The sequence below is a fragment of the Wyeomyia smithii genome, chromosome 3 (assembly GCF_029784165.1).
Source record: "Wyeomyia smithii strain HCP4-BCI-WySm-NY-G18 chromosome 3, ASM2978416v1, whole genome shotgun sequence".
In the NCBI taxonomy this organism is placed as follows: Eukaryota; Metazoa; Arthropoda; class Insecta; order Diptera; family Culicidae; genus Wyeomyia; species Wyeomyia smithii.
Window position 1 is genome coordinate 96,106,939 of NC_073696.1, and position 26,406 is coordinate 96,133,344.

Below are 26,406 nucleotides of genomic sequence, written 5' to 3' on the forward strand. Positions count from 1 at the left end.
GCCAATAAACGACACCACATGTTCATCAATAATTACCTTGTAATAAAAGTAAACTGTTATAATGCCATCTGGGCGCACACAATTAAAAAACATTTGTCACAAACTGAATGTGCTTCAGTAATCATCTTTCAAAATGGACGTCGTTACATGCGACGTTACTCAGAAAGAAGTTATATGAAGGGAACCCAAAAAGTGAGTCAAAGTTACTCAAAATCAAAAAGGACTTCTACTCATTTTTTGACGTCTACGAACATCGTTCTAAACTGAGTCAGAGTTGCTCAGTTCATGAGTTATTATTTACGAGCGCGGCGGCTCATCTAACCCGCAAAGTCGAAAAAAATACGGAAAACGAAACATAACGTCCCCCAGCGATCATTTAGTTTTGTCGAGTTGCTCAAACGAAATGCGCAAAGTCACCCCAGCTTTTTACGAGCCATAATGGCGAACGCTATAATGCAAAGTTCGTAATAAACGAGGGTACCAAATGAGCAATGTAAATAAACAATGTGATAATGTTAGGAGTGGATAAAAAATGTTGTAATTAAGCGTGATAAAGAATATGTGTTTCTCCGAAGTTTTAACTACACATTTTAATCCAACATTAAACCTGTACACAGGTTCAGTTAAATTTAACAAACCATCGCCGGTGTAATCTTTCAAAACTGTGAAGAATATCAAAAAATGATATTCGCTTATGCATGGTGAAAAACAGAACTGGGAACAAACGGCACAAAAACTGTGTTGCCGAAACGATAGATTTTCTTTTTGCGCGACTCTTTATACACATTGACTCTGGGTGAGTCTACTCCGTTGGATAAGCTGGTCAATAGTTTTAAGATAAGTAATTTTGAGGATGGTGTTTAGGGATAACTTTACTCTCGAGCAACTTACCTAATAAACTGGAACCATAATCGGATGATTATCCATATCATTTAATGCCCCAAATAGGCTGTTGAGCATATTGTTATGGTTATTGATTATGCGGGTTCAAACAAGGGCTATGCTGGGGGCTATGAGTAAATTATGACATTAATATACAAACAACACAAAATATGGATTATACGTTTGTAACAAAATATTTTTCATACGTTTGTTTGCCAGCGGAATGAAAAATAATCATATATACTCAACATTTCGGGTTGTCTCTGCTCTTTATTCAAGGTAGCAAAAACTCTCAACTTTCTGATGCGCAGCATTGAATAATATGTTATTTTTAATCAGCTCATCAGTATGCACAAAATCAGAGATATTTTTTTAAATCTTGTTCCTTGTCGTGCTTCGAACAACGATGTTTCTAAAGTAAGACCAACATCCACCTTTTTGGAACAAAATGCGAAGAAATGCAGAGAGAAGGCTTGGTTCTAGTCATTCCACAGTGGATTTCAAACTTCTGTTTATTTGACACGTATTTTGCAAAATAACCTTAAACTTTCCTGTTATTGTACATAGTTATATTAGGGATCATCCCTACGAGTCAGTAGACCTAACCTATACAGAGATGATTTCTACGGGGGGCTGCCCCCCGTAGTGGCCGGCGCTTGCGACGACGGGTCGCCGGTGCACACTCGAGGCCTTCGGCCATCTCGCCCTGAATCATCTAGGAAACGTATACAAGAGTCAAGTGCGTATTCAAATGTCGCCGAAAATTATTTTCCATTGCACAAACCAATTAATACTCAAACATTGAACTCTGTCACCTTATAAAGACTTGCTATCCATCTGTCCGGATTTTTTCAACGATTGTGATTCAAGTTACAAAAGTTTCAGCCTTTCATGTTTCAGCCTTTCGTTCATTCAGCCTTTTGTGGTTTCAGCCTTTTGTGCATTCAGCCTTTCGTTATGATACATACTTTTCAGCCTTTCGAGTTTCAGCCTTTCGGGTTTCAGCTTTTTGAGTTCAAGCCTTTCGTTACTAACCCTTTAGAAGTTACTGACAATATTTTACATGGTAAAATTACTGTCGGTGGAGGATTCAACCATAAAAAACGTTGTTAAAACCAAGGTTAGAACATGATAACGACCATGTTTTTTTTTTGGTTACAATGAAAAACATTCCCGCATAATCAATAACCATAAAACGTGCCTAACAACTAGTTCGGGATATAGTTTCGACTGTATGGGGTATCGTTAAACCATATGGATTACCATCCGTTTATGGTTATTGATTATGCGGGTTGCCCATTCTCTGTGCTCACCGCAAAATACGTGGTACTTTTTCGGAAAGTTACTGACACTGACCATTTTCAATTCTCGTCGAAAATTTACCAAGAAGTTGGCCGCGCTATAGTGTACAGTCTTTATATAAATAACACACTAACACTAATGAAATTCACGATAGTTTGAAAACCTATTGTATTCGACTTACTTTGAAGCTTGCGACTAACGCCGGTGAATTGAGTGTTAAATGACGTTTGGTAGATTCCATTTTCCTACAATTCTTTGAAATCTTTCGAAGCGGCACTTTTAGGAAGTTCACATAATTTTAATTAAAGACATACTATCTTAAGCGTTTTTTTGCTGCTAACAAACATTTAATTACGGTGGGTATACACAATCTGATTAATTATTTAAACTTTATATATTTTATCATTGTAATAATACATTTCATTACTGTACGCTACAATACTTTTTCTTCAAGAATAAATGTAAAACGCGGTTCTGCGCGTTGCAGAAAATGTTCTGGGTCTGAGAACACAGTGCACTTCGTGTATTTTTGCAGTCTAAACAGAAAATATTTTGCATGCAATAATTTAGTAGTTTGCAAGAGTTGTAACCAAAGTTGCATTTGGTAATTGACTAACGAATAAATCCAATAACTCCTTTCTGTTATTTTGTTACGGTGATACAACTACTAACGACCATCCCGGCATTTTATATTTCAGTCACAGTGATCGCCAACAAAATTTCACCATGCGTAGCCGAACGGAATTAGTTACTACTAAACTAGAGGGCTCTGACTTCGAAGAGGAAACCGATTTCGAGGACTCCGAAGAAGATTGGCAGCCTGCAAAAGATGATCCGGTAACAATTTTTCGAGATTTACTACGAATAAATATAACAACCTTTTTTATCATAGAAAAACAAACCTAAAGTTAAAAGTCCCAGTAGACCCAGAAAATCAACTGCAGGAAACAAAAATGGAGCTAAGAAACGCGGTCGAAAGTCAGTAAAGAAACCCAAGAAAAAGACATCTGAAGAGGATGATGGCGATGAAGAAGAAGTGGCAGAGGAAGAAGAGGAGGAGGAGGTCGCGGTCCCTTCCAAAAAGGTGCATAACAAAAAAATATACCGAACTGATTTTTCTGAATAATTCAATATTTTTTGCTGCAGGCCAAAAAATCAACGACGGAATCAGTATTGCAGGATGAAGGTAAATCTCCGGCGTCATCCTCCACCGGCAAGCAAGAAGCGACAACATCGGCAGTTCCGTCGTCAAAACCACAACCACTGCAGCGCAAAATAGCTAATCCATTGAAAAGTTTTCCGGATAAATGCGGATTTTTGAATCTATATATCTTCAGAGGAGATCTGAAGGACGGTATCATTAACAACACACAGGTTTGTTTGTGGCGACGGGATGGATCTAGTTTGCTACAAAAATATCTTCGAGACACAACTGTCACTACTGAGAACCCACAGTATTCATCTTCTATGGTGGTAAGTAAGCAACTATTCAGGCTATAATACATTTATTACCTCACAACACATAATGCATGTAATTCTGTACTACAAAACTAAAAACGATATGAGCATTCGCACTCCTTTGTATGCTTAACGAATGTTTTTCAATTGATTTCCAGTATTCATGCTGGGAAGATAAGCGAGCTGATGAATATCTGGAAGTAAAAGTTAAATGTCTGGATCAAGCCAAACAAGTTCGTGTAGAATTGATCGGGGCTTCTGAACTGGAGGCAAAAGCAGCTTCTGAGTATGAAAAATACGTAGATGTGCACGGTGTACCACCTCCTCGTAATAACGCGCGCAAAACAGGAAACGACGCAAGTGCTGGTACGGAAGATGAAGACGATGAGGACGGGGATGATGACTACGATGATGTTGAAGACGACGAGGAAGACGAGGCAGTTAAGGAAGAAGAGTGAAATGATAAAAGAATACCCCGGCAAACGCCAGGTGATTCATATTTTATAACTTTTAACCATACAACTTATACCTACACAATGCATCTGTGTTTGCTATAGTTTTGCCAATCAGAATTACTTTGATCCTAGGTATCATCGTATAAAACTTAAGAATAAATTATAAACAATCATCATTCATAAGACTTCCAATTGAAGTTATTGAAATCTTACTCCGGTTTCTTTATGTTAGAAATCTTGTTCGATTCACTTATTACTTAAGCTATCTCGTAATGTTGTGGTTGACATTTTTTTCGCAGAAATGTTTGTGGGTGGTGAATTCTTCATTGTTTTGCTACCCTTACTAACACGCAGAGAATCCTGAGTAAGAATCCCCAGGATACCGATTAACACGGTGTCGGAGCCGTGAAAGGAATCGCAAACACGATCCGGAGGATTCCCACTCACGATTCTTATTCAAGAATCCTAGAGCCATATTTCGGGGATTCCTGAGGTTTTTTTTTTCAATCCTTTTCAAGGACGCTCACGAATCCAATGGTAGGAATCCTAGAGAATATAAGGAATCGTATGTGTTCGTCCGGGTAGGCTTACGATCAAACAAGTAATATATACTCATTTTCGGAAATGGTAATCGAGAATATTTTATTTCTGTTAGTATTCAATTATAAATATACAGAGTATGTTGCTACGTCTAGTTCTGGTCAATGTTCTCAAACTTACTTTTCATACTTTTTTCGTATTGCAACGTGACGGGCTTGATGGTGGTTACGATGATTCACTCTGGTGAACGTTTTATCACATAACTAACAGGTAAATTCTTCACCCGTCTCATGCTGTTTTTCGTGCCGCTCCAGGTTTTGGCGCCTTCCGATGGGAAAGCCTTTGTCGCATACCGAACACCGTAGCGGGTATTCAAGATTGTGACTGTTTTCGTGGCGGTTTTTATCGATCAATTGGGCAAAACTTCGTGGACAATGCTTGCACGTATATGGTTGCTCTTTAGTATGTACCCGCAGATGGTTCTGCAGGGTGTCTTTCCTCTTGAATGGTTTTGAACATAAACTACAACTAAACGGTTTGTCATGTGAATGATTCGACTTCTGATGTGCTTTCAGAAGGAACTTGTTTTTGAAAGTTTTACCACATTTATCACACTGAACAAATTTTTCATAGGAATCTTTCTTTCGGCTTGATGGTTCCTTTTCAGTTGTCTCATGATATCGCATATGTTTTTGAAGAAGATTCAATGTGAGAAAGGTTTTATTGCAGTGCTCACATTTGTGCTTTCGAATGTACGGTACCAATCGATGCTGTTCTAGTCTGACTAGAGTTGGAAATTGCTTGAAACAAATTTCACATTCAAAAGGATTAGTGGTATCAGATTTTTTACGGTACAACTCATGATGCATTCGGGAATGTTGTTTAAGTGAATCTAAAGAACGAAATTCCGCTGAACAACCGCAGCATTTTCTGCTGTTATCTTGACTTTCAATTTCAGTTCGCCTTTTGACTGCTCTATATCCTCGCCTTTTCGCAATCAATTGTTTTTTATAACTGTAGCTGAATTTCTGGTGGAAACTGAACGATTGTTTCTCCTTGTATCGTTTGTAGCAGAATTGACATTCGAAAGGTTTTGAAGGATCATCTGGAATACGTTGTCCTAAATGCAGCTCTGAATGTTGCAACATATCTTCTTTGCTTGTGGCTTTGAAATCGCATGAACAGCATTGTATCACTTCCGGAAAGCCTACAGAAACGATTCGATTTTTGAAAGCGTTCAATCTGTGCATAGCATCCAAATAGGAAATAGCAGAGAACATTTTGTAGCAAATGGTACATTCAATGAGATTATCCGGCACTGGACCACATATTGCTTTGTCTTCTTGATGGAAGAGTTTGGAATGTTCTTGCAACTCTTCATAGCAGGAAAAGTGTTCGACACAACCGCAACATTGTGTGTAATTGGGTTCTTGATCTTCTGCAACTTGAGCAGTGGGATCGGCAATAATCAAGTCGTTTAAACAAGTCGGTTCAATGTCACTAACGGATTGCTCGTCGTTTTCACCCGGATACCTGTCTACTTCGACATTATTAAGCTCAGAAGTCTGATCGGTAATTATCTGCTCGCTCAAATACGTCATTTCCGTGTCAGTTAACGGTTGTTCATTTCTTAGGGATTCGGTGTCTATTTCAAAAGCATCAACCTCAGATTCCTCAATTATATCGTCGATATTGAAAATTTCTGTTGAAATTAATTCCGAGCCATAGGGCTCAGTTTCGAAAACATCTATTAATTGAACGGTCTGCGGTTCACTGGTTTCTTCGTTTTTGTCAACATTTTCGGTAGATACCCTGTAAAAAAAACAGCACTGACACTCTGCTACTCTTATATATTCTTTACTCACGCATTATCATTCTGCAGAAACTTATTTTTTAAAATATTATCCGATTTTCTGCATCGCTCAATGAGAGATTGTGTAGTCTCCACATCATTGAAACAACCACTGCAGATTGATTTCGGCAGGTGATCATCTGATTTTATCTGTTATTTTGTATACGTTACAACGAGAAATTATGTAACAGAGTAGCTGATTAAATTACCTCAACTCCTGTAATATGATGAATAAGCTCGACAAAATTCGCAGTGCTCTTCGTTTCGAACAGCGAGAACAAGAATCGTCCCGATTCCGTGCATATTCGGCACAAATTATTAGTCATGAAGACGTTGGTTTCTTGGATTTTTTTATGTTTTTACTTTTGATTAAATAGTAATGAATTTTGCAATCAGACGTAAAATTAGAAAACTTTGACTCTATTTCACCGATTTCCCGTTTTGTTTACTTGCGCTTTCAGGTGCGTTGAAAATGTTGACACGCTGTTACAATGTTATTCCAAAGGTGAGTAATATTGGGTATTTTTTGAATTGCCTTGAATGGAGTAGATTTTATGCACCTTTTAAATCAAAAGGTTTTCGGGAGAATGGTTTTGCGGAAAATTGTTACACCATCCTCAGCTCATAGTCTGTTTAAACGGTTCAAACTACCATTACTCAAATTCCGTTTAATACTTGAGAAAAAATAGTAGGAGGGTGGTATCCTAGACACGACCGTATAGTTGGCGTAGGACTACAATAATTTTATATTTTTATTTAGAAGCTAAGTTTGATTTGAGCTCGTTTTACTTTTGTAGTTTGCTTGATTTATTTTAACCAATTTAAGCTCAACATCTTCCAAAAGGAAAGTATTTTGGTTCGGGTGGTAATATCAAGTATCTAGGTCGTCAGCCCAAATTCATCAAGCGACACTTCAAACGACTTGGGACTAAAACCAGTTCTTTGGTGGCCATTTCTACTGTTAAGGTCGTCTTTGACCACTTAAAAAGTCAAAAAAGTCATGAAAAAAGAACCGTTCATTTTTGGCATGGTTCGATTTTGGCAACAGAAAAAATTCTGGCTGATGTCACATACATTTTTTTCCTGCAGTTAGAAGCTCGTGGAAAAAATATCGATAACGAAGTACAGTTTTAGTAGAAAATGAATATTCATAGAAAATTTGAAACTGACATAGAATTTTATGAACATGTTAACATTCAATTTAGGTCAATTTGAACATTTTATCAGTATACAGAATGATTCAGAAAATCAGTTTCAAGATACCAAAGAACAACGAAGATATCATATCTGAAAGTCATATGTCCGTTATCTTCGAAAATAAACTGGGCCCTAGTGATGCACAACATTAGCCTTAGCAATTAATGTTTGCACAGCGTTGTTCAATTACAAGTAAGGATATGGAAAATAATATTTTCTTGCAAATGCTAATAAAAAAAATTCAATTGAAAAATACAAATACTAATGTCGGAACTCTGATATCAAGATGAAATGAATTTGGTTTTCCTCTATACCGCCACTGCGGGATGCAATTAGTATTGTCATATTAGACTAAATTCATTTAGCTAGTAAAATATAATCATCAGTACAGCTCGTTTAACTACCTATTCAAAGATCTGTACGGAGCATTTTGGTTTTTTATAGTCTATTTAAATAAATCTGAAAAAAGCAGAGTGTAAAGCTCAAAAATAAACAACGAATTTTGTTGTCCCCTGCGGCGCAGCGTATTATGCGGCACCCGAAAAATCATATTGAATTCTGATGTTTGTTGCTATACGAAACAAGAGGAAGAAGAAGACAATTCAAACGGCAATTCGATTGTGTTCTACGCCTCATTGTGCGTCAACAGCGGCAATGTAGTGTTCACTTGGCTTGATTGCACAAAAATGAATTTCGACTTTTTCTGCACTGATAGACGACGAGTAACCAGCGTTCTGTTCATACATTGCTCGGTGCAGTGCTGTTGCCTGTGCCATCATATTCTCCTTCAAGACATCAGTTTTATTAACATTAACATATATATTAACAGCAGAACGTAATACTGTCTGATAGTGGAGGTGGTTACGAACTTTCCGAAAAAGCTTCACCTTCAAGACATCAAAATATTCTAGGCTCATGGTAGCTAACATTAGCTGACCTATTGGGACGGGGAGATTCTGTCAATTTTTTTTTTGCCACTGCTATACAAGATATCTCAGCAGGCAGTTGGTGTCTATTCATGAAGTCTGTACCAGGCGTGCTCGCATATGACTGGTATATTGTTGGTGAAAATTCGACCTTGAAACTTTTATTCAATTTTCACTGTTTAACAATGAAGTGATAATGAAAATTGAAGAATCACAAAATTGTCCATCATTTTATCAATCCAACGACATATTGACTATTGTGATCCATCATGTGGTTACATCAGTATAACCGTTTGAAATCTTTCATTCCGACGTTACATCTTGGTTTTAGTTTCGCGGAATGTATCTCGATATAGTGCGGTTAGACGTAGTCCTACGTCAAAAGTGGATTTCAACTGAACTTTTTACTAATCTACTATTCAATGATAAGCCAATTTGTGTATCACAAGCTTTGGCAACGTTCGTCGTTTGATCAAAGCATTGGTGGTCAAAATCCGTTCAGTTGTAATCACATATTGGATGCAACATCCATCATCATGATATACTCTTGCGTACAGAATTATTTTGACCCCGGCCGCACAGCGTAGTGTGCGAACACGCACCACTGTACATCGACAGCAGCTACATTGTTTCCACTTGGCTTGACTGCACACAAATGGCAATTGAGTGCTACTGCACTGACGACGAGCGACCGTCTTCTCATACATGGCTCGGTGCAGTACTGTTGCCTGTGCCAGCATGTTTTCCTTCAAGACATCAGTTTTCATAACATTCTCACAGCAGATCGTTTAATTGTCTGATAAAGGAGGTCGTTACGAACTTTCCGAAAAAGCTTCACTTTCAAGACATCAAAATAGTCTAGGCTCATAGAAGCAAATATTAGTTGACCTGTTGGGACGGGGAGATTCTGTCAATTTTTTTTTGCCACTGATGTAGAGGTTGTCATAGCAGGCAGTTGGTATCCACTCATGAAGTCTGTGCCAGGCGTGCTCGCATGTGATTGGTACATTGTTCGTGAAAATACGACCTTGGAACTTTTCATCAATTTTCACTGTTTAACAATCAAGTAACAATGATAAATGAAGAATCACAAAATTATCCATCATTTTATCATTTCAACGGCATATTGATTACTTTGATCCGTCATGTGGTTACATCAGTATTACCGTTTGAAATCTTTCATTCCGACGTTACACCTTGGTTTTAGTTTTCCGCAGAATGTATCTCGATATAGTGCGGTTAGACGTAGTCCTACGTCAACAAAAGTTAGAGTACAATCTGACTGATTTTGTTTGCGAGTAAAGTTTTTTAAATCAAGTAAATACGATTTATCGCAAACTTTTTATATGAATTGTGTTATAGTAATTGTATATTACGAAACTTATATAATTATTAATGAGTGCTGCGTCACATTATGTTATTATCAATCTCAAAAATATACGCTCGTAAATATATGAACGCAGCATCAATAATCCATATTATTGCCCAAACTTGTCAGTAACAAATTGATATTTGCGATATTTGAACAGGCTGCGAAAATTGAACTGTTTAAATTTCACCTATAATTTTACTAAGATCGGCACATAAAATAAGTGTGTATGCACATTATTTTATCGGTAGGTCAGCACGCAAGAAATGAGCAGAGTGTTCTTAGAGTGCATTTATTTATTTATCAATGTGTCAAAAGCCGTCCGCATGTTCGCAAAATTTCTTTTCGATTGCTCTTGCTTCTACAAATAGTTTGTAGGTACTACAATAAATTTGTTTGTTAAGTTTGCTGCTCCAGTTGATATTGTGTAAAAATGGTGAGACATAATAATCAGTTGCCGGACAACCTTCCGCAACTACAAAACTTGATAAAGCGTGATCCGGAATCATACCGGGAAGAGTTTCTTCAGCAATATCAACATTTTTTGAGTGTACTGGAGATCTTTCGTTTAGAACCCGACAAGGAAAGCAAAGATCTCTGTGAATCTATTATGTTTTTGGCGCAGGTTAGTGACGTTCCATTTGTATATTGAAACTACTAAAAGCAAAGCTTGTTTTAGGTGGCTCAGTGCTACGTTGAAGAATTAAAAACGTTTCCCCAAACTATAGTAGATGTTTTGAAAACACACTCTACAACGTTAGATCCGGAAATGAGAAATACCTTTTGTCGGGCACTTATATTGTTACGCAACAAAAATTTAATATCACCGCTTGATTTATTGGAATTATTTTTCCAATTATTGCGCTGTCCAGATAAAGCACTAAGAGTGTTTTTAGAAAATCACATTATCACCGACATAAAAAATATGAATGCCAAGCACAAGGACATGAAATTAAATTCAACACTTCAAAATTTCATGTTTACGATGCTGAAAGATGCCAATCCTAAAGCCGCCAAAATGTCTGTCGATATAATGGTCGAGTTATATAGGAAACGAATATGGAACGATGCTAAAACGGTTAATGTAATCGCAACAGTTGGATGTTTCTCGAAAGTAACCAAAGTGATGGTGGCTTCATTGAAATTTTTCCTTGGAACCGATGAACAGAACGAAAAAGACTCGGACGTTGATAGCGATAAGGAAGTTGATTTGAAGGGTATAATGATGGTGAACCGGATTAACAAGAAAACCAAAAAACGTAAAAAGCAGCTCGAAGCAGCGAAAAAATTGTACAATCAAGCACAGAAGAAGAAAACCAAGGCAGTTCCGTTCAATTTTTCTGCAATTCATTTGATCCATAATCCGCAGGGAATGGCTGAAAATCTGTTCAAACAGCTGCAGAACGGCAACGAACGTTTTGAAGTAAAACTAATGCATTTGGATGTAATTTCTCGATTAATCGGAATACATGAGCTGTTTTTGTTCAGCTTTTATCCTTATATTACAAGGTAATGTTTTGTGGTGGAGAGTTGGTCAGAAAATTTGATTTTCGTTTATTTTTAGATTTATTCAGCCCCATCAGAGACAGGTTACAAGAATTCTACAATTTGCTGCTCAAGCCTCACACGAGTTGGTTCCTCCTGATTTGATAGAATCGGTCATCAAAACTTTAGTAAACAACTTCGTAACAGAGCGCAATTCAAGTGATGTAATGGCAATCGGATTAAACGCCGCCAGAGAGATTTGTATTCGCTGTCCACTTGCAATGAATGAGGATCTACTTCGTGATCTCACTATGTACAAAAATTATAAAGAAAAATCAGTTATGATGGCTGCGAAATCATTGATTCTGCTATACCGAGAGAAAATTCCAACACTTCTTGCTAAAAAGGACCGTGGACGGCCAACGGAAGCTAGCGTCGAAATTAAAGCAAAGAAATACGGTGAAGTTCACGCTCTTGACCATATTCCTGGCACAGAAGCACTCTTAGAGGCTGCACCGGAACTTGAGATAAACGAAAACGATAGTGAATCATCTGATTCAGAAGATGGATGGGTAGATGTTGAGAGTGATGATAACGTCGATGAAGAGGAGAACAAAACAATCACTACAGTTAAGAAATCTCCGTCGGAGGTTGATCACTCCAACGACGAAGAAGAGTCAGATAGTGATGATGGTGATAATAGTCAAGATGAATGGGTCACCGACTCTGAAGCAGAAAGTGAAAATTTGGAAGGTGAAAAAACAGAAACTGACCGACCACCGGAAATCAAAAAAACATCTAAAACAAAGAAAGCCAAATCGGATAAAAATATTGCAGTACCGGCTGAGCAAGTCGAGAAAATTTCATCTGACGTAAATACGTTAACCTCTAAAGAAGCTGTTCAGGAGCTGGCGCTGACCAAATTGTTTACCGACGCCGATTTTGCGCGAATCGAGCAAGAGCAAATTAAAAAGAAAATGACGCATAACAATCGAAAGCGTCAGTTGGAAAAGGAAAAAAGCGAGTTTGTCAAGCTGGATGATATTGAGATGATCTATAAGAAGCGTAAGACGGACAAGGAGGCTCGTATCGAAAGTATGCAAAAAGGTCGTGAAGGACGGGAGAAATTTGGCTACAAGGACAACAGGCATGATCCGTATTGCTCGAAAACCAACCGGGAGAAGCGTAAAACTAAGAATTTCAATATGATTCGTCACAAGGCACGCGGTAAAGTTAAGAAGTCGTTCCGCGATAAGCAACTAACGCTGCGAAAGCATTTGTTGAACATGAAAAAAATGAAGTAATAGGTATTTAAATAAAGCGTTTTTTCGATAAGAAAAGGTTTGCACAGAAGATAAATTCTTGTATATTTTGATAATTTATTGGTTCAAGCCAGCTTAAAGGCAGGCTTGGGCACTAGAGGGTTAACTTTTAAAACTGATTGTCATTTAATTTTCCATTGGGTGGAATTATGAGCATTAAACAAGGACAACTGAAAAATGCATGTTTTACCCTATCGCGTTCAATACAAATTTAACACTTTTCTTCTGAATTTTCAACATTTCCAAAGGAGTGTGAACGTCACGATTTTGTCTACCACTCAAGGCCCAAATACAATGGATAGCTTGCGGCTGCGTTTGCAGTAATTTGACAGTTAGCCCATACATTTTCTGTCAAATGAACGTCAACGCTACGCAAACGTATTCAAATAGCTGTTTTGTTTGCAATGCTATGTTCTTAGCAGCTGGACAAATATTCAGTTGAGCACTCATTATATGTTTTAAACCTGTTTCTGAATGATTTTTTTCATTCGTGATCAGATATCGAAAGAAGCTGCTGAATATAATCGACCAAAAATGTTAAAAAGTGATAAAAGTCGAAGCAACGAGATGCGATGATTTACAGTTTGGAGGAAACAAAAGCAACTTTACACGGGTTTACACGTTTCCTAGTGTGCGTAGGTAAAAAGTCACTTATCTCTATAGAGATTAGTGACTTTTCACCTACGCACACTAATGAACGTGTAAACTCATGTAAAGTTGCTTTTGTTTCCTCCAAAATGTAAATCATCGCATCTCGTTGCTCCGACTTTTTATCACTTTTTACCATTTTTGATTCATGATCACGAATGGAAAATTCATTCAGAAACGAGTTTAGAACTTATAATAAGTATTCAACTGAATATTTGTCCAGCTGCCAAAAACATAGCATAGCAAACAAAAAGGCGATTTGTAAATACTTTCCTCAACTAGGTGCACTAATACATTCGTACGTAAAAAGGTCTATTGTGTTTGAGCCTTCACAATGTCATATGAGGGTCATGAAAAGATGGCGTCGTTTCATAGGCCTGGCATTGTTCTAAAAACACGTTGATTTTGGTTTCCACCTTTAAACATATTCATTCGAAATGGAAACTATGGGAAGTTCATTCTATTTCAGCTGTGAGTTCCAGAAACAATGAGTGGTAGATGAAAAACGTAATTTGATAGCCACATTTGTTTTCTGGTCATTTCAGAATAATTGTCGGTGGTGAATTTTATTCAATCGATTTTTTTCAGTAGTTCTAAAAAAAACAGTCAATGGAATATGTATTTTTTTTTATATTTCATATCAAAACACAGGCAAAATTGGAATGAAAATTACCTATCAGTGTCATTCAAATCGAGCAAACAACCTTTTAACCTCATGCGGAAAAAAGAAGGATGTTCAGTTTTACCAGTGTTACCAGCGTTACCTTGGGTGACATGGAGCCACTCTGGTGATATACCGGCAATCTACATAAAGATCACAAATCAGAACTAAAAACTTGCTAATTGATATTATTTTCAGTGGTGGGCACCGCTAATCGAAAATTTAGCGACGCTAACCGGAAAATTTAGCTCGATAAACGCCAAACGCTAAACCCACTGTCGTGAGCTTGGTGCTTGCCTGTGAGAAACCAGTTGCCTACGAAGGGCTAGTAGGCTCTCGTGGGCTTGATGCTTGCCTGTGAAGGACCAGTTGCCTACGAAGGGCTTGTCCTCAGGTGAGTGTTAGCTTCCAGTTGCTAACTGTTGACTGCTGCAGGAAATTCTCCGCTATATGTTGCTTCCGCGATGTGTACTGTACTGCATCCAATTTACGAATCAACTCGCACAGGTAACGCGCGTTCTTTTAAAGAAGCCGATGTAAATGAAATCGTTTCCCCTACACAGCCCCTGGAGAGGGGAAAATCTAAATGATGGTGCTTTATTCCTATTGGTGGACAACCGCTTTGCGTTTCTTAACTCTTTTAAGAATGACACCGATTTGCTTGAACCATTTTTTTTTTGTTTTATTCGTGTACCCATAACATTTCTACTCTACACCCACATTAGCGGAACTTTCGCTAATCGCTAACTTTTTAATATGTAAATAGTCATATCGCTTTATTTATTGCTCGTGTTTTGTAAGATTTGGACCACTTCGATCTTTTTTGGTTAAACAAACGAAAACAATTACTTTTTAAAGCTAAGTATTCACAATAAGAGGTTCACGGAACGGTATTCATATTTGATTTTGTAAAAACAAGAATAACAAAAGTTATTTAGCTTGCATTGAAAATAGATACTCTTAGGAATGTTTCCATAAAAATTCAATTATTATCTGAATCGAAAAAGTAGAACCAAAGTTGTCATAATTTCAAGCGCATTTCAATTTACCAAAGTTCTTGGTGTGCCGAAAATTTAATCCTGACCTTGTGCTTGTTCTTCAAAAGGCTCCTGTGGCTTGTGCGATAGCTGGAACTCCATTCTATGGTAAAAAACTGACAAAAGTAACTTTCGCAGTAAAGTATGTTCATCTTTCGAATCAATTTACGTACGCCATCAGCAATTCACAGTTTTTTTAAATATTTCTATTGTCGCTTCTCTAAAAATTTAGCGAATTAGTGATTAGCGTTTCGAAGGCCAAAATTTTAGCGACGCTAACAGTTTCGCTAACCAGCTCAAAAATTAGCGAAATCGCTTAATCGCTAACTGAATTTTAGCGTCGCTAATTAGCGCATTAGCGGAATGGTGCCCACCACTGATTATTTTATATCGATTTTAACTCTTACTTCTTTTTTTTTCATAAGGACGTCATAGGGAAAAACATCATCAAATAATTTTGTTGGATAACGGCTTGTTAAGCTATAGTTCAGCCGAAATCCACCTTACAAGAGTTTATTAAGCTGTAAATCAACAAAATTATTTGTTGGGATGAAGCTTTCTTGAGCGTGGTACGTAATATACAACTTTTCCCAAAGATAGTTCACCATCATGTTACCCATAACCCAAACCTGTGTAACAACAACTCGGTTCGTGAGGCACTTTTTACCACCGTGCACATGCATCATACGTCATTTTCGTCGCCATTTGCAAAGCGACGATCCGATAGTGAAAGTTTCTTTGGTGGTTTTTGCACATTTTTGTCGTGCACCGTCGAACGGTTCAGGGCCTCCTCAGCTAAAATCTAAGGCCTCAGGGATAGGCAACGAAGCCAACCGCTTTTCAACTCTTTTAATTCGTGTTTTAAACCTTTTTCAACTGCTAAGAAAAATCATCGTGGAAGATTTTTCTTTTTTCTAATTCGTGTACAATCATGGCCAACTAAAAAAATGTCTAGACGTAAAGTATCGTTTGCTAGCAGCCGCAGCGCTCCATTGCGTGGAGAATTTTTACGTTCGAAGCCGGATACCTGTATCCGGGTTCCAGAAACGACAGTCGACGGAACAGACTGTCTTTTCGATTCATTTGCAGTGTTTCCTTCCCTTAACCTAGTATTAAGTTTTAACTCCGTCATCAATGGAGAAGAATCATCGATTTTCGAACCAAAATCTGTCCAAAGGACCGATTACTGAACCGAAGAAAAATTTAGGTAAACTGGGCTGATATTAGACACTTGTAACTTTCCAAATTTGTTTAAACGCAATGATATGAGAATGTTGGTGTTTTCAAATTTGGAAAGTTACGGGTTGCTAATTGCCCTTATTCTGTATTTCTATTTGGATCAATCTGACCAGGAATTCTATTCCGAATCATCATATACTATGTTTTATCAGAATTCAGAATAGCAATTCTTATCAAATTGTTCCCGATAGAAATGTAGAATAAAGGTAAAATTACCCCCAATATTAATCTCTCGGTGCATGTGATAACATTTATTCTCTCTTATTGTAGACGCATCGACTAAGTGGCCTCGTTATTCCAAACGCCGCGAACAAACCGCGCTAGGTGGTTTTAAACCGGAAAACAATCGTAACAACAGTGGAAAGGTTCCTTCAACAGGCAAAACACGTTTTCAAACCAATTTCAGTTATGATAAACGATCAAAGCAGCGCCCAGATTTGCCATCTGGTAGCTTGTTGCTTCCTGAAAATGAAACTCTTGAACAGTTTGAAGAACAGCATCAGGGAACCGGATTAGCCCCTTCGAAGCATGAACTTTATTCGTTGTTCTCGCCTGGTTCTAAGAAACAAAGTTTGAACCATTTGTTGAACTTTCAATGTACGGCACGGGATCGTGATGCGCCATCGCGTTTCAGTAAGACGGGCAACAATCGAAGCTACGTGAAAAAGGTGACCTATAACAAGGAACAGTTTCTTCAGGCTAACTGTCAATTTGTCGTTCGTGCTGGTACCGACTATACAGCATTTTTGGAGTCTCCAGATCATTTAGTAGATTGGGAGAGGATCGAACAGATCCATATTTTTAGCTATGAAGAATCACAATGCCCCATCTGTTTGTATCCTCCGGTAGCAGCTAAAATGACAAAATGTGGTCACGTGTACTGTTGGCCATGTATATTGCATTATTTGGCGCTGTCGGATAAAACATGGCGTAAATGTCCCATTTGTTATGACGCCATCCATTTACCGGATTTGCGAAGTGCTGTATCGAAACCCTTTCATTCATTTACTGTTGGAGAAACTGTAACGTTCCGACTTATGCGTCGCGACAAGATGTCTATGAGTGTCACCAGTTTGGCGGAGCACGGTACGATGAACCCGCCAGGAATACCACCTTTTCGCTCGAACGTCGAGAATTCCACTCTTACTAAGCTACTTTTAGCGGATACCAGAGAAATTTTGAATGTTATAAGTCGAGAGCAGGTTGAACTCGAAAATCAAATCGTTATTGATGGTATAGACTGCCCAGAGAATATTTTCGTGCAGCAGGCTCTTCAACAGCTGGGTATACGCAAGGAGATGGTTCTAAGTGGAAAAATTATCTCAATTCCAATTGAGCAGCCATCGGTTGAAAGTTTTCCACAGCAGCCACTTGAAGAGGTTACCGACGGGTTACTTAATGGTAAATATTTTATAAAAAAATATTTTTTCAATATTTAAATCTGTTGCATGTTTAAGAAGCGGCAGCGTTTTCTGCATCGGAGGAAATGAGCTTGGCCGAGAACAAGAAGCAAGATTTTATGATCGATGAAGACAGCAACTTCTTGCTGAGCGACATTGATATCGTGCCGACAGCGAAATGTGCGTCGTCGGATTCTTTTTACTTCTATCAAGCGATCGATGGTCAACCGCTCTACTTGCATTCATTGAACACCCGAATGCTGCAGGCGATGTACGGAAGCTTGGATAGAAGTCCCCTTAAAATTACGGGGAAAATTGTCCACAAAGACACTTGCTCTATGTCGGAAGATCTCCGTAAAAGATTGAAATATTTGCAACATCTACCAGTGTGCACCTCCTTCGAGGTCGTGGAAATCGAATTCGAGAAAGAAGTGATATCGAAAGAGGTGTTAGCTCAATTCAAAGGTATTTAAAGCGACGGTGGAAGCAAACTGGTGTCTATAATATATTAATGCTTGCAGATGAAATCAATGCTCGGCGTAAAAACAGACAAAAAATTGCCCGTGCGGAGCGCATACGGGAAAAACAAATTTTTGAGTTTAACGAACGTCAACTGGGCAAATCTCTTGCGCGATCCGCAAAAATTCCTATTGATTCTGTGAAACATTTTCCTTCGGTAAGGCGTGTTCATTTTTTTTCTAAACTTCTGTAAATATGCTTTATTTTTTTTTCTTCTCTGCAGTGCGGAAGTTATGATTTTAGCCAAGCCCCATCCCTTTCGGAAAGTCCTTCTATTAACGATATGTCTCCATCGTTAAGTCCAGCAAGCGCATGTCCTTCTTGGTCAAAGGTAAGTTGTTGGGACACGTTGGACAAATGCATGATAGTAATATATCGTCTTTCCAGATGTTGAGCACTCCGCCTTCGACTTCCTGGCCGTCGCTTTCTGGAAACAGAAATGCGGGTAGCTCTGTTAATGCATTCGCTCCGCTAGCAACTCCGGCACCGAAACTTATCCCTATAACCGGCTTAAAGATGATGTCTAACAAGCAGATAAAACATGCCTCTTACTTGAATGAAAAAGATGAGGAAGATGCTGAGCAAGAGAACCGTACGTCCGGTTATGGAGAGGATTTAAGCATTGCAATTGGAGCTGCGCTCGAGAAGGCAACCCTTAATTGTGAGCTTAATGCCGTCGAGGAAGGCTGCTCCGGAAAGACGAAAGGCTCTGCTGCCCAGATCGGCAATAGTGGGGGAGCGAAGAAAAAGAAACACAAGAAAACGCTTCTGTTTGCTTCAGGAATGAATTTATATTAACCAAAAAAATGGCTTTGGTCTATCTTTTTGGTGGTTATCACCAACGTTCAAAAATGTACTATCTAACGGCTTATATTGTAATTTTAGGATTATGGTTTCTGTTCAGTTAAAACTGGTTTCTATTCAATAATATGCCAAATTCAGCAGTGTTAAATTAAATATTCGTCAACAATGCGTAAATAAATGAAAAGCACAGGCAGATGTGATTATAGTTTTTTTTTTGTAAACGGAAACACTATATCTAGTTTTTTGTGACAAGTCACATTGAACTACGATTTTGTGATTCAATAAACTAAGTTGTTCGTCGCATAAAAATGGACTTTAATTAATTTTATAGCTAGTTGGTAATACTTTACTGAGAATTTACTGTTAATTCTTTGAAACAACACCGTTTTTTTTGTTCACGGTCCTACCACATTCATACAAAAGTATCGTGAATTTACATTCTCAAGTTCGTTCGAATGAATTATTTTGCTCATTCGAAAAAGTGAATAGCATTTTTTAATTCGCTTAAATCGATCTATTCGTAAGAAAGTCGGATACGGCCGTAATCAAGAATAAGCGTGAATGTCCCTTAGGACACTCATAGTTTTAGCCAAATCAAAACTAAGCAAACTGCAAAATCAAAAATCATCAAAAAAGATACAGAAAATTATCATGACCCAAGGCTAACGCATCACCGGTTTTGAAAACAGGGACATTCGGATATGAGATTTTATTTTTACCAAGGCATCATAATGTATCATCATTGTTCATCAGTTTACTGCATTAAAATACAAATCAGTTTCAAAAATCTCTTCTTTCTTTTACTGTTAATCCATTACTTAAAACACTCGCCTCGATGACCGTGTCGCACTTAGCGAAATACTTTTAAACTCATATTCTACCTTCATTAGTTTTTCTTCTTGATTTTTTCTTTTGCTAAATATTTGTCAATGTTAATAAAAATCGGTTAGCTACGTCTAGATGTAATGTACGCATGTATGTATGTGTGTATGCATTTTCTGTGCTGAAAATTCTACAGCAATGTATCACTAGCTACTATTGGGGGCTGAATAAAATGTTTGGTAAAAGCACAATACAGGAACAACCTAGTGTTTGCATTTTTTTACTTCATTAAACATCAAGAAATTAAGCGGAGGTTTGACTTTGAAAAATTTAACTAGCTTTGAATGCTCCTGGATTCATTTTTAGTTCATTTACTTGGATATATAATTCGTTATATCTATTATGGATATTAGAAGTTGTAGCTATATATTGGGAGGATGTGTATAAATGCGATTTTTGAATAATAAGCATTGATGGTTCCATTATCATAGGGTACTACTGTTGGAGCTACGCAGCATCAGTAAATATTCAAGAAACAGTCGCTTTTTCGCTCGAAATTGAATTTGAAACATTTCAAAAATAAAAACAGTGATTGACTAGTGATAGCGTTGAAGAGGAGTAATGATTTTTTTTTCAGTGAGCCGTTGAATGCTATGTAGGGTTTTATTTTATATAAAATTTGTTTAACTGTTACTTCTTACTAGTTAGTTGTTTTGAAATGATATCCAGTGTTCTTGCTTTTTTCTTTTTTTTTTTTTTCGTAGACAAATTCTAAGTTCCTGCATGCCGCCATATTGCGCCTAACCCAGGCTTTCCACAAAGGTAGTGGCCAAGCTTTGTCCTTTGATTGTAGTCTTAAATTGTTCAGGGATTGGTTGTTCAGTCTGCATAAAAAGAAAGTAATTAGTTTTCTGGTTGGATAGCAAACACACAAAAAAAACTCACATAGTCTCCGCTGCTACCTTTCGGTATCATTACATTCATTTCCGAAGACTTGGAGCTGACAATTTCAACATCAAGCGAGTCTGCCGATAGATACATTTGGCAGCCGTCAGTCTTGTCGATGGAGATAGTTGGCACTTTGCCTAGGACCTAAACGACCGGCGGAAGCGAAAAGAGAAAACAATTATTTCAACAATTTTAGCACGTACTCAAACACGGAGCGCACCTGCATCTGCATGCTCTGACAGTTGACGAATTCGGCCGACGCAACCAAAGAGTCAAAAACCAGCGAACATTTTTTGCACGAATCCATCACGACGCTGTTAATTTTACCCTTGATCTGCAGAGTAGAGTTTTCGCACCGGAACATGTACACCACGTTGTTCATTTCGGCGTTTTCCACTACTAAGTTGGAATTGCCTTTCTGGTATTCTATTAGCCATTTTTTGCCATCGCGGGTGAAGGAAGGTGGCTTGGCAACAGATGCAGGGGCCGATACCGCTTTCGTTCCGTTGCTAATTCCAGCGGGAGCTTTGTACGGTGCCGGTCCTGAACGGAGTCCAGGGTTCTTGTGGGTTTGCATGTCTGAGGTTACCTTTTTAAGTCCTGGATGGAATGGGAAATTTGAATTCATTGTTGACCTCTATAGCTTACATGCTTACCTTTGGTGATATCTTCCCCTTGGTTAATTTGAGCAAAAAGTGCACTTCTATCGTCGCCTACACTGGCTCCGACCTGATCACCCAGTGGCATCATCGGTGGCGGTGGTGGTAGTCCTCCGGGTGGTGGCGGTGGTGGAATAGCGGAACCACCTGTGGCCGGCTTGTTCTTGCCAGCCCACACCAGTCCGGTGGTGTGGTGCTGCTTGATGTACTGCTGCAGTTCGGTCAACGTTTGGATCCATGCCCGGGCCCACTCGACGTGGGTTGAGTCTTTCTCCTTCCAATCCTTTAGGACGCGGTTCGTGTAGAACTGACCGGCATCGTTCATCTCCTTGACGTATGGACCGGGTGTCGGGGCCTACGGATGGCGAAGAGAATATTGATGAAGGCAATTAGGCGGCTCAAGAAAGAGAGAAACGATTGTTTTATTTATGAAGGATAATGCAAACTTGTTATTGTTGGATAAAAATCAGAGCCTGCTATTGCGTAAAATGTTGTCTCGTTTAACTAGTCAGCCTATCCAGCTTTCCATTAGCGGTAATGGCGGACAGTGCACGCAGCCCAGTCTGACGTTTTCTGTAGGTCTGAGAATTTTCAATCGCAGTAACGGAGTACAAAATATAACAACGTCGTAACGTAGCATAGCAACTTTAACAAACAATGGGTGTTTTGTTATTTAATGTCGTTTTCGTTTTTGCGGTGTAGCTACCCCGGGGACTACACTTTGTCCTATCACGGTTTTTTTTTACATTTTCCGGACTATCCCGGACTACCCTTTTTCTATCCCGGACTACCCTTTTTAGGCAGTGGCTACGAAGAGACTATAGACAAGGGCAAATAGTGCATTCCCCATCTATGATATAACAGTTCAAATAACAATTTTCTGCATTTTACGATAGCGTAGATAATTTTACAACTGATTGCTGCAATTAGTAAGAATTGCGCGAAAAACTATGAGATTCAGGCTCACTAGCTCAGAAATTCTTCAGATAAACTTTGAGGTTAATTGTGTTTGTCAATGCCATTTATTAAGAAATGGAAAATTTTTTATTTAGTTTTGAATGATTTACAGTGATAATTAAATTCTACATGAGGTGTTTTATTAGCAATTATATATGAAAATTTCAATCGATATACTGCTAGCCACACACGCTATATAGCAAGCCACACCTCATATATTAGGGACAAATGCTACAGATATTCACACACGTTATGTGCACACACCCTATATATATACATTCGCTGGATGATGGTGGCTTCTCAAACCACCTGGCGGTGCGAGTCTCTTTCAGTTTCGGGTTGTATTCACCCAACGATATCTGAATTGGATTACCGATGGTGGGGTCCAACTCAGATCGAAGGAAAGCCGAACTGAAAGAGGTAGGAACAGTAGCTAACCACTACCACCGCCGCTGTTTCCCGCTGCTGATCCACTTCACCTACTGCCATCGGTGTTGATATCCGCTGCTGCTGCCTGCTGCTAGTGAACTGATTTGCTTGAGGAGAAACAGTCTCTTATATAGCCCAAAGAGTGCATTCCCGGCTAACTAGGTACTCTATTCTGTCGTCCTTTTTAGGGAAAGGCAGCAAGCGACCAATCAAAAGTCGACATTTGCGTTTCGACAATGTTCAACAATTTTAAATATTACAATAGTTTGAACAATCAGATTACAATTTTCTGCATTTGGACGCGTGCTTAAATAATTTTCAATCGATTGCTGCAAAAATGACAGAAATCGGTTGGAAACTGACTGGGTTTAAAACGTTTGAAATTGGACAATTTTCGTGACGCTCTCGATGTTTTCGGTTTTGAAATTGAATCCCTGTATTGAAATCGGGTCCCTGGAATTGTTGCCGTAAGACGTATTCTACGTCAAAAAAATGTGTCAAAATCGGTTTGCTTTGATTATCATTCTTCGCGTGTCAAACATCAGGTTGAATTTTATTTATTTTATTTTGTTATTTTGTCATTTTTCAGTATAAATTGGCAAATTTTTCGTACAGTAGCACAAATGCGATAAAAGACAATGGCGATAATGACCAAAACAAAAGTGACAGATACCTCTGGTGCTATGCACACCGTTGCAACTGCTCGGAAAGTGTTTTTTTTTTCAGCTGCAAAGCGTAGTCCGGGACGGGATAGTCCTGCCGTAAAAACGTATTCGACATAAATTTCGTTGTGCGCATGCGCGGATCAAAATAAACAAAACTATTTATGAAAGTTGCTATGCTACGCTGCAAATTTTTTATGTTTTTCACTTCGCTGCTGCGATTGAAAATTACCCGACCTACAGAAAACGTCAAAATGGGTTGCGTGCACTGTCCGCATTACCGCTCGTGGAAAGCTGGATACACCAAAGAGACGCCGAGACACTCACCGTTAAGGCAACTGTCAACATCAAAACGGGCGAGTTGAATAATTTTGCATTGTCGTTATCCGTTTTGATGTTGACAGTTGCCTTAACGGTGAGTGTCTTGTCATTTCTCTAATATACAGGTTCCCTACGTTTAACGAAGCAACCGAAGCAACTGATCTGATGAGTTTCGAACGTTCCCAAACACCGACTTTGACAAGGTACTCTCTCATGGTAATGAAGATTTACGACCCACTGGACGACGAATACTAGAAGGGTTCGGTAGCAAATTCTCGATATTGTTTTTGCACATTTTGCATGTGTAGGATAAGTACAACGATACACCGTGCCCCAGTGCTGAGTCGAGAAAATTTCCAGCTCGAAAAGATCCTCGACTCGATCGGGAATCGAACCCGATATCACAACCGTGTGGGAGAGCTAGCCGACCGTCATCGCTAACCATAGAACCACGGGGACCACATTGGTAAATCTGGTCGTAAGGTCGCTTTTTACGCGGTTTTTTTTACGCGGGTTTTTTACGCGGATTCCGGAATTTACGCGGTTTTTTTTACGCGGATTCCGGAATTTACGCGGTTTTTTCTACGCAGATTTCGGAATTTACGCGGTTTTTTTTACGCGGCACGTATCCCTCGCGTAAAAAGCGACTTTAGTGTACTTGTAATCTCCCGCCCACCTTTCAGAAATGTTCAAAATTGGAAGCGGGAGAAAAAAAATCAAGCCTTTTTGTTAATATTGTTAGTGTTTCGACACCAAATGTGCTTAAGTTAGTAACAAAGAAGTCCAGTGACAGAGAGAGTGTCGTCAAAAAGGCCAAATGATAATTAATAATAATAAAGTGTTATTTTTCAGTATGCAAGTTACAAACGCCGTGACTCGCATACAAAGTTTTATTAAAGATACTTGTATTATCCAGAAACGATGTGTTTAGTAAACTATTGACAGTGTAAAAGAAGAGTAATAAAGCTGCAGTTAACTAACAGTGAGTGAATTCGATTTCGAAGAATATTTGGAACATATGAGCATCACAGTGAGAGATCCTCTTAAGGGTCAGTTGAGTTGATTGAGTTTTCCGAGCGATTGTTCTTATCCGCTAACAAATACAGTCCACCAAAATTCGAACAATATTCTTTTTTTCTTATCCTTTTTGTTGTATTTTTTTGTTGTTGACTAGACTCTGAAAACAAATTTTGAGAAGCTATTGAATAGTGAAGCCTCAGGGCTGTCGAGAGTAACAGATCTGTAACTGAGGATGATGGACAAGTTAGGACAGAATTTGGGCGTAACCTTTTTGTTCAAAAAATTTCGACGAAAAATTGTGCTACGCCTTCACAACCGCTGGAAGGTGACGAGCAAAAAAAAGGTCTTCACTTCGTCAAGGGGGGGGGGGGGGGGGGGCTCGAGTCGGGAGGCCCGGCGCATTTGCCCCCTTGATCCCCCCTCCAATCCGGGCCTGACATGCTGTGTATCTGAGCTGACTGTCGAGCCAGCGCCACCACTAATCTACTCGATTGATTGCTAGGATTACTCAATGACATGGGTTATCCGTTACTCAAGACCGTACAAATTGTGGCAAGTAGAGTCACTGTTTATTTATGGGCGGAAAACCTTAAGTTTTTCTTTTCTACATGTTTAAATAGAGCCTCCCGGTTGGGCTCGAAACACAATACGAATCCTGGCTTGAGGGAGACTATTAGTGTCAGTAGAATTGTAACGCTAGCCCCGCAACTGTCCTGTACACTATCGTCAATAGTAGGTATTTTTCCAAGAATCAATCGTTTTTCTCTCAACCTGATTACTTTTTTCACTTTTTATTTTAGACCTGCCACCTTTTTTAAATCCACGAAAAAAAATATCACTTGCAAAAAAGTTTTCAATGACGGCTGTTTGAAGACCAAATAATTGCTCTAAATCAAGGTAAAAATCAGGATTAGGTAAAATTATATTCAGGAAACTGATTTGACTTAAATCATTAAGAACAAATTGTTTGTGCTGACTTTTCTAACCTTTTGCGGTTCAGCCTACATATTCGCACGAAATTCACACTTCACAAAGCGTTCATCCTTTCGGCTGTGTTTTATGGCTCTCAAGCTAAGTCGACGGAGGATGGCAATCGGTGAGCACATCGACTTCAAGCGTTGTTTCTTGCGACTAGGAAAACAGAGTGCGGCGTAGGCGATTGAACCAGAAGCGTTTCCAAGTATACCAAAAATCGAGTAAAGCCAAGCAGATGAAACACCGTAGGCTGCAGTGGGCATGCATAACGGATGATCGACCAAGAAAAATGAATCGTTGCAAAGCTCGTAGGTTGTGTTGAGTTAGAGACGATTGAAACAGTTTGAATTATGCCCACATATATCTTCTACTTTCGTTATTATGTTGATAATTGCTCTGTCGTCGCACAATAAGAGCAAGTTAAAAAATTAAATCCTAGGACCATTGTCAACTATTGTTCATTTATGTACAACTGTGTCTTTTCGAAGACAAGGCTGTATATGCAAACTTGGAACGA

General features: G+C 38.7%; 5 protein-coding genes across 11 annotated transcripts in view; 3 read left to right on the plus strand and 2 right to left on the minus strand.

Annotated features, from left to right (window-relative positions):
- Positions 1-2,381: 2,381 nt before the first annotated feature.
- Positions 2,382-4,280, plus strand: LOC129731117 (glutamic acid-rich protein). 2 transcript variants are annotated; one of them, XM_055690885.1, is made up of 5 exons: positions 2,382-2,540; positions 2,883-3,021; positions 3,077-3,268; positions 3,331-3,657; positions 3,801-4,280. In XM_055690885.1, exons 2-5 carry the CDS (start codon positions 2,911-2,913, stop codon positions 4,098-4,100), a joined length of 930 nt encoding a protein of 309 aa, XP_055546860.1. In that variant the 5' UTR covers positions 2,382-2,540; positions 2,883-2,910; the 3' UTR covers positions 4,101-4,280. The 2 variants fall into 2 exon arrangements, with proteins under 2 accessions (XP_055546860.1, XP_055546859.1); XM_055690884.1 differs by lacking the exon at positions 2,382-2,540 and adding an exon at positions 2,651-2,788.
- A 432-nt stretch (positions 4,281-4,712) lies between these two features.
- LOC129731118 (zinc finger protein 250-like) lies at positions 4,713-7,002 on the minus strand. Its single transcript, XM_055690886.1, has 3 exons — positions 6,699-7,002; positions 6,503-6,639; positions 4,713-6,449 (listed from the first exon to the last, which is right to left on the minus strand). The coding sequence occupies exons 1-3, from the start codon at positions 6,813-6,815 to the stop codon at positions 4,901-4,903; spliced, it is 1,803 nt and encodes a 600-aa protein (XP_055546861.1). The 5' UTR covers positions 6,816-7,002; the 3' UTR covers positions 4,713-4,900.
- Positions 7,003-10,279: 3,277 nt separating this feature from the next.
- Positions 10,280-12,810, plus strand: LOC129727648 (protein SDA1 homolog). The gene is made up of 3 exons (XM_055685655.1): positions 10,280-10,606; positions 10,661-11,490; positions 11,546-12,810. Exons 1-3 carry the CDS (start codon positions 10,415-10,417, stop codon positions 12,768-12,770), a joined length of 2,247 nt encoding a protein of 748 aa, XP_055541630.1. The 5' UTR covers positions 10,280-10,414; the 3' UTR covers positions 12,771-12,810.
- Positions 12,811-15,820: 3,010 nt separating this feature from the next.
- LOC129732697 (RING finger protein 10) lies at positions 15,821-19,883 on the plus strand. Its single transcript, XM_055693817.1, has 6 exons — positions 15,821-16,341; positions 16,644-17,774; positions 17,831-18,238; positions 18,295-18,449; positions 18,516-18,623; positions 18,680-19,883. The coding sequence occupies exons 1-6, from the start codon at positions 16,269-16,271 to the stop codon at positions 19,088-19,090; spliced, it is 2,286 nt and encodes a 761-aa protein (XP_055549792.1). The 5' UTR covers positions 15,821-16,268; the 3' UTR covers positions 19,091-19,883.
- The window catches only part of LOC129732696 (adenylyl cyclase-associated protein 1), a 51,138-nt gene continuing 44,557 nt past the window's right edge, over positions 19,826-26,406 (minus strand). For all 6 annotated transcript variants that reach the window (XM_055693814.1, XM_055693811.1, XM_055693812.1 and 3 more), the window contains 4 exons: positions 21,523-21,880; positions 21,087-21,466; positions 20,864-21,010; positions 19,826-20,802 (listed from right to left, as the gene is read on the minus strand). In XM_055693814.1, coding sequence (XP_055549789.1) covers positions 20,719-20,802; positions 20,864-21,010; positions 21,087-21,466; positions 21,523-21,880 — 969 coding nt within the window. In that variant the 3' untranslated portion in view covers positions 19,826-20,718. The remainder of the gene's footprint in view (positions 20,803-20,863; positions 21,011-21,086; positions 21,467-21,522; positions 21,881-26,406) is intronic.

Excerpts from the sequence above, each read along its gene's own strand:
- LOC129731117 (XM_055690885.1), top strand. The coding sequence starts at position 2,911 with ATGCGTAGCCGAACGGAATTAGTTACTACTAAACTAGAGGGCTCTGAC. Across the intron at positions 3,269-3,330 it reads TCGCGGTCCCTTCCAAAAAG|GCCAAAAAATCAACGACGGA; the intron begins GTGCATAACAAA and ends TTTTTGCTGCAG. Across the intron at positions 3,658-3,800 it reads AGTATTCATCTTCTATGGTG|TATTCATGCTGGGAAGATAA; the intron begins GTAAGTAAGCAA and ends ATTGATTTCCAG.
- LOC129731118 (XM_055690886.1), bottom strand. The coding sequence starts at position 6,815 with ATGACTAATAATTTGTGCCGAATATGCACGGAATCGGGACGATTCTTG. Across the intron at positions 6,640-6,698 it reads ATCATATTACAGGAGTTGAG|ATAAAATCAGATGATCACCT; the intron begins GTAATTTAATCA and ends ACAAAATAACAG. Across the intron at positions 6,450-6,502 it reads TTTCTGCAGAATGATAATGC|GGTATCTACCGAAAATGTTG; the intron begins GTGAGTAAAGAA and ends TTTTTTTTACAG.
- LOC129727648 (XM_055685655.1), top strand. The coding sequence starts at position 10,415 with ATGGTGAGACATAATAATCAGTTGCCGGACAACCTTCCGCAACTACAA. Across the intron at positions 10,607-10,660 it reads CTATTATGTTTTTGGCGCAG|GTGGCTCAGTGCTACGTTGA; the intron begins GTTAGTGACGTT and ends AGCTTGTTTTAG. Across the intron at positions 11,491-11,545 it reads TTTTATCCTTATATTACAAG|ATTTATTCAGCCCCATCAGA; the intron begins GTAATGTTTTGT and ends GTTTATTTTTAG.
- LOC129732697 (XM_055693817.1), top strand. The coding sequence starts at position 16,269 with ATGGAGAAGAATCATCGATTTTCGAACCAAAATCTGTCCAAAGGACCG. Across the intron at positions 16,342-16,643 it reads TGAACCGAAGAAAAATTTAG|ACGCATCGACTAAGTGGCCT; the intron begins GTAAACTGGGCT and ends CTCTTATTGTAG. Across the intron at positions 18,624-18,679 it reads CATGTCCTTCTTGGTCAAAG|ATGTTGAGCACTCCGCCTTC; the intron begins GTAAGTTGTTGG and ends TCGTCTTTCCAG.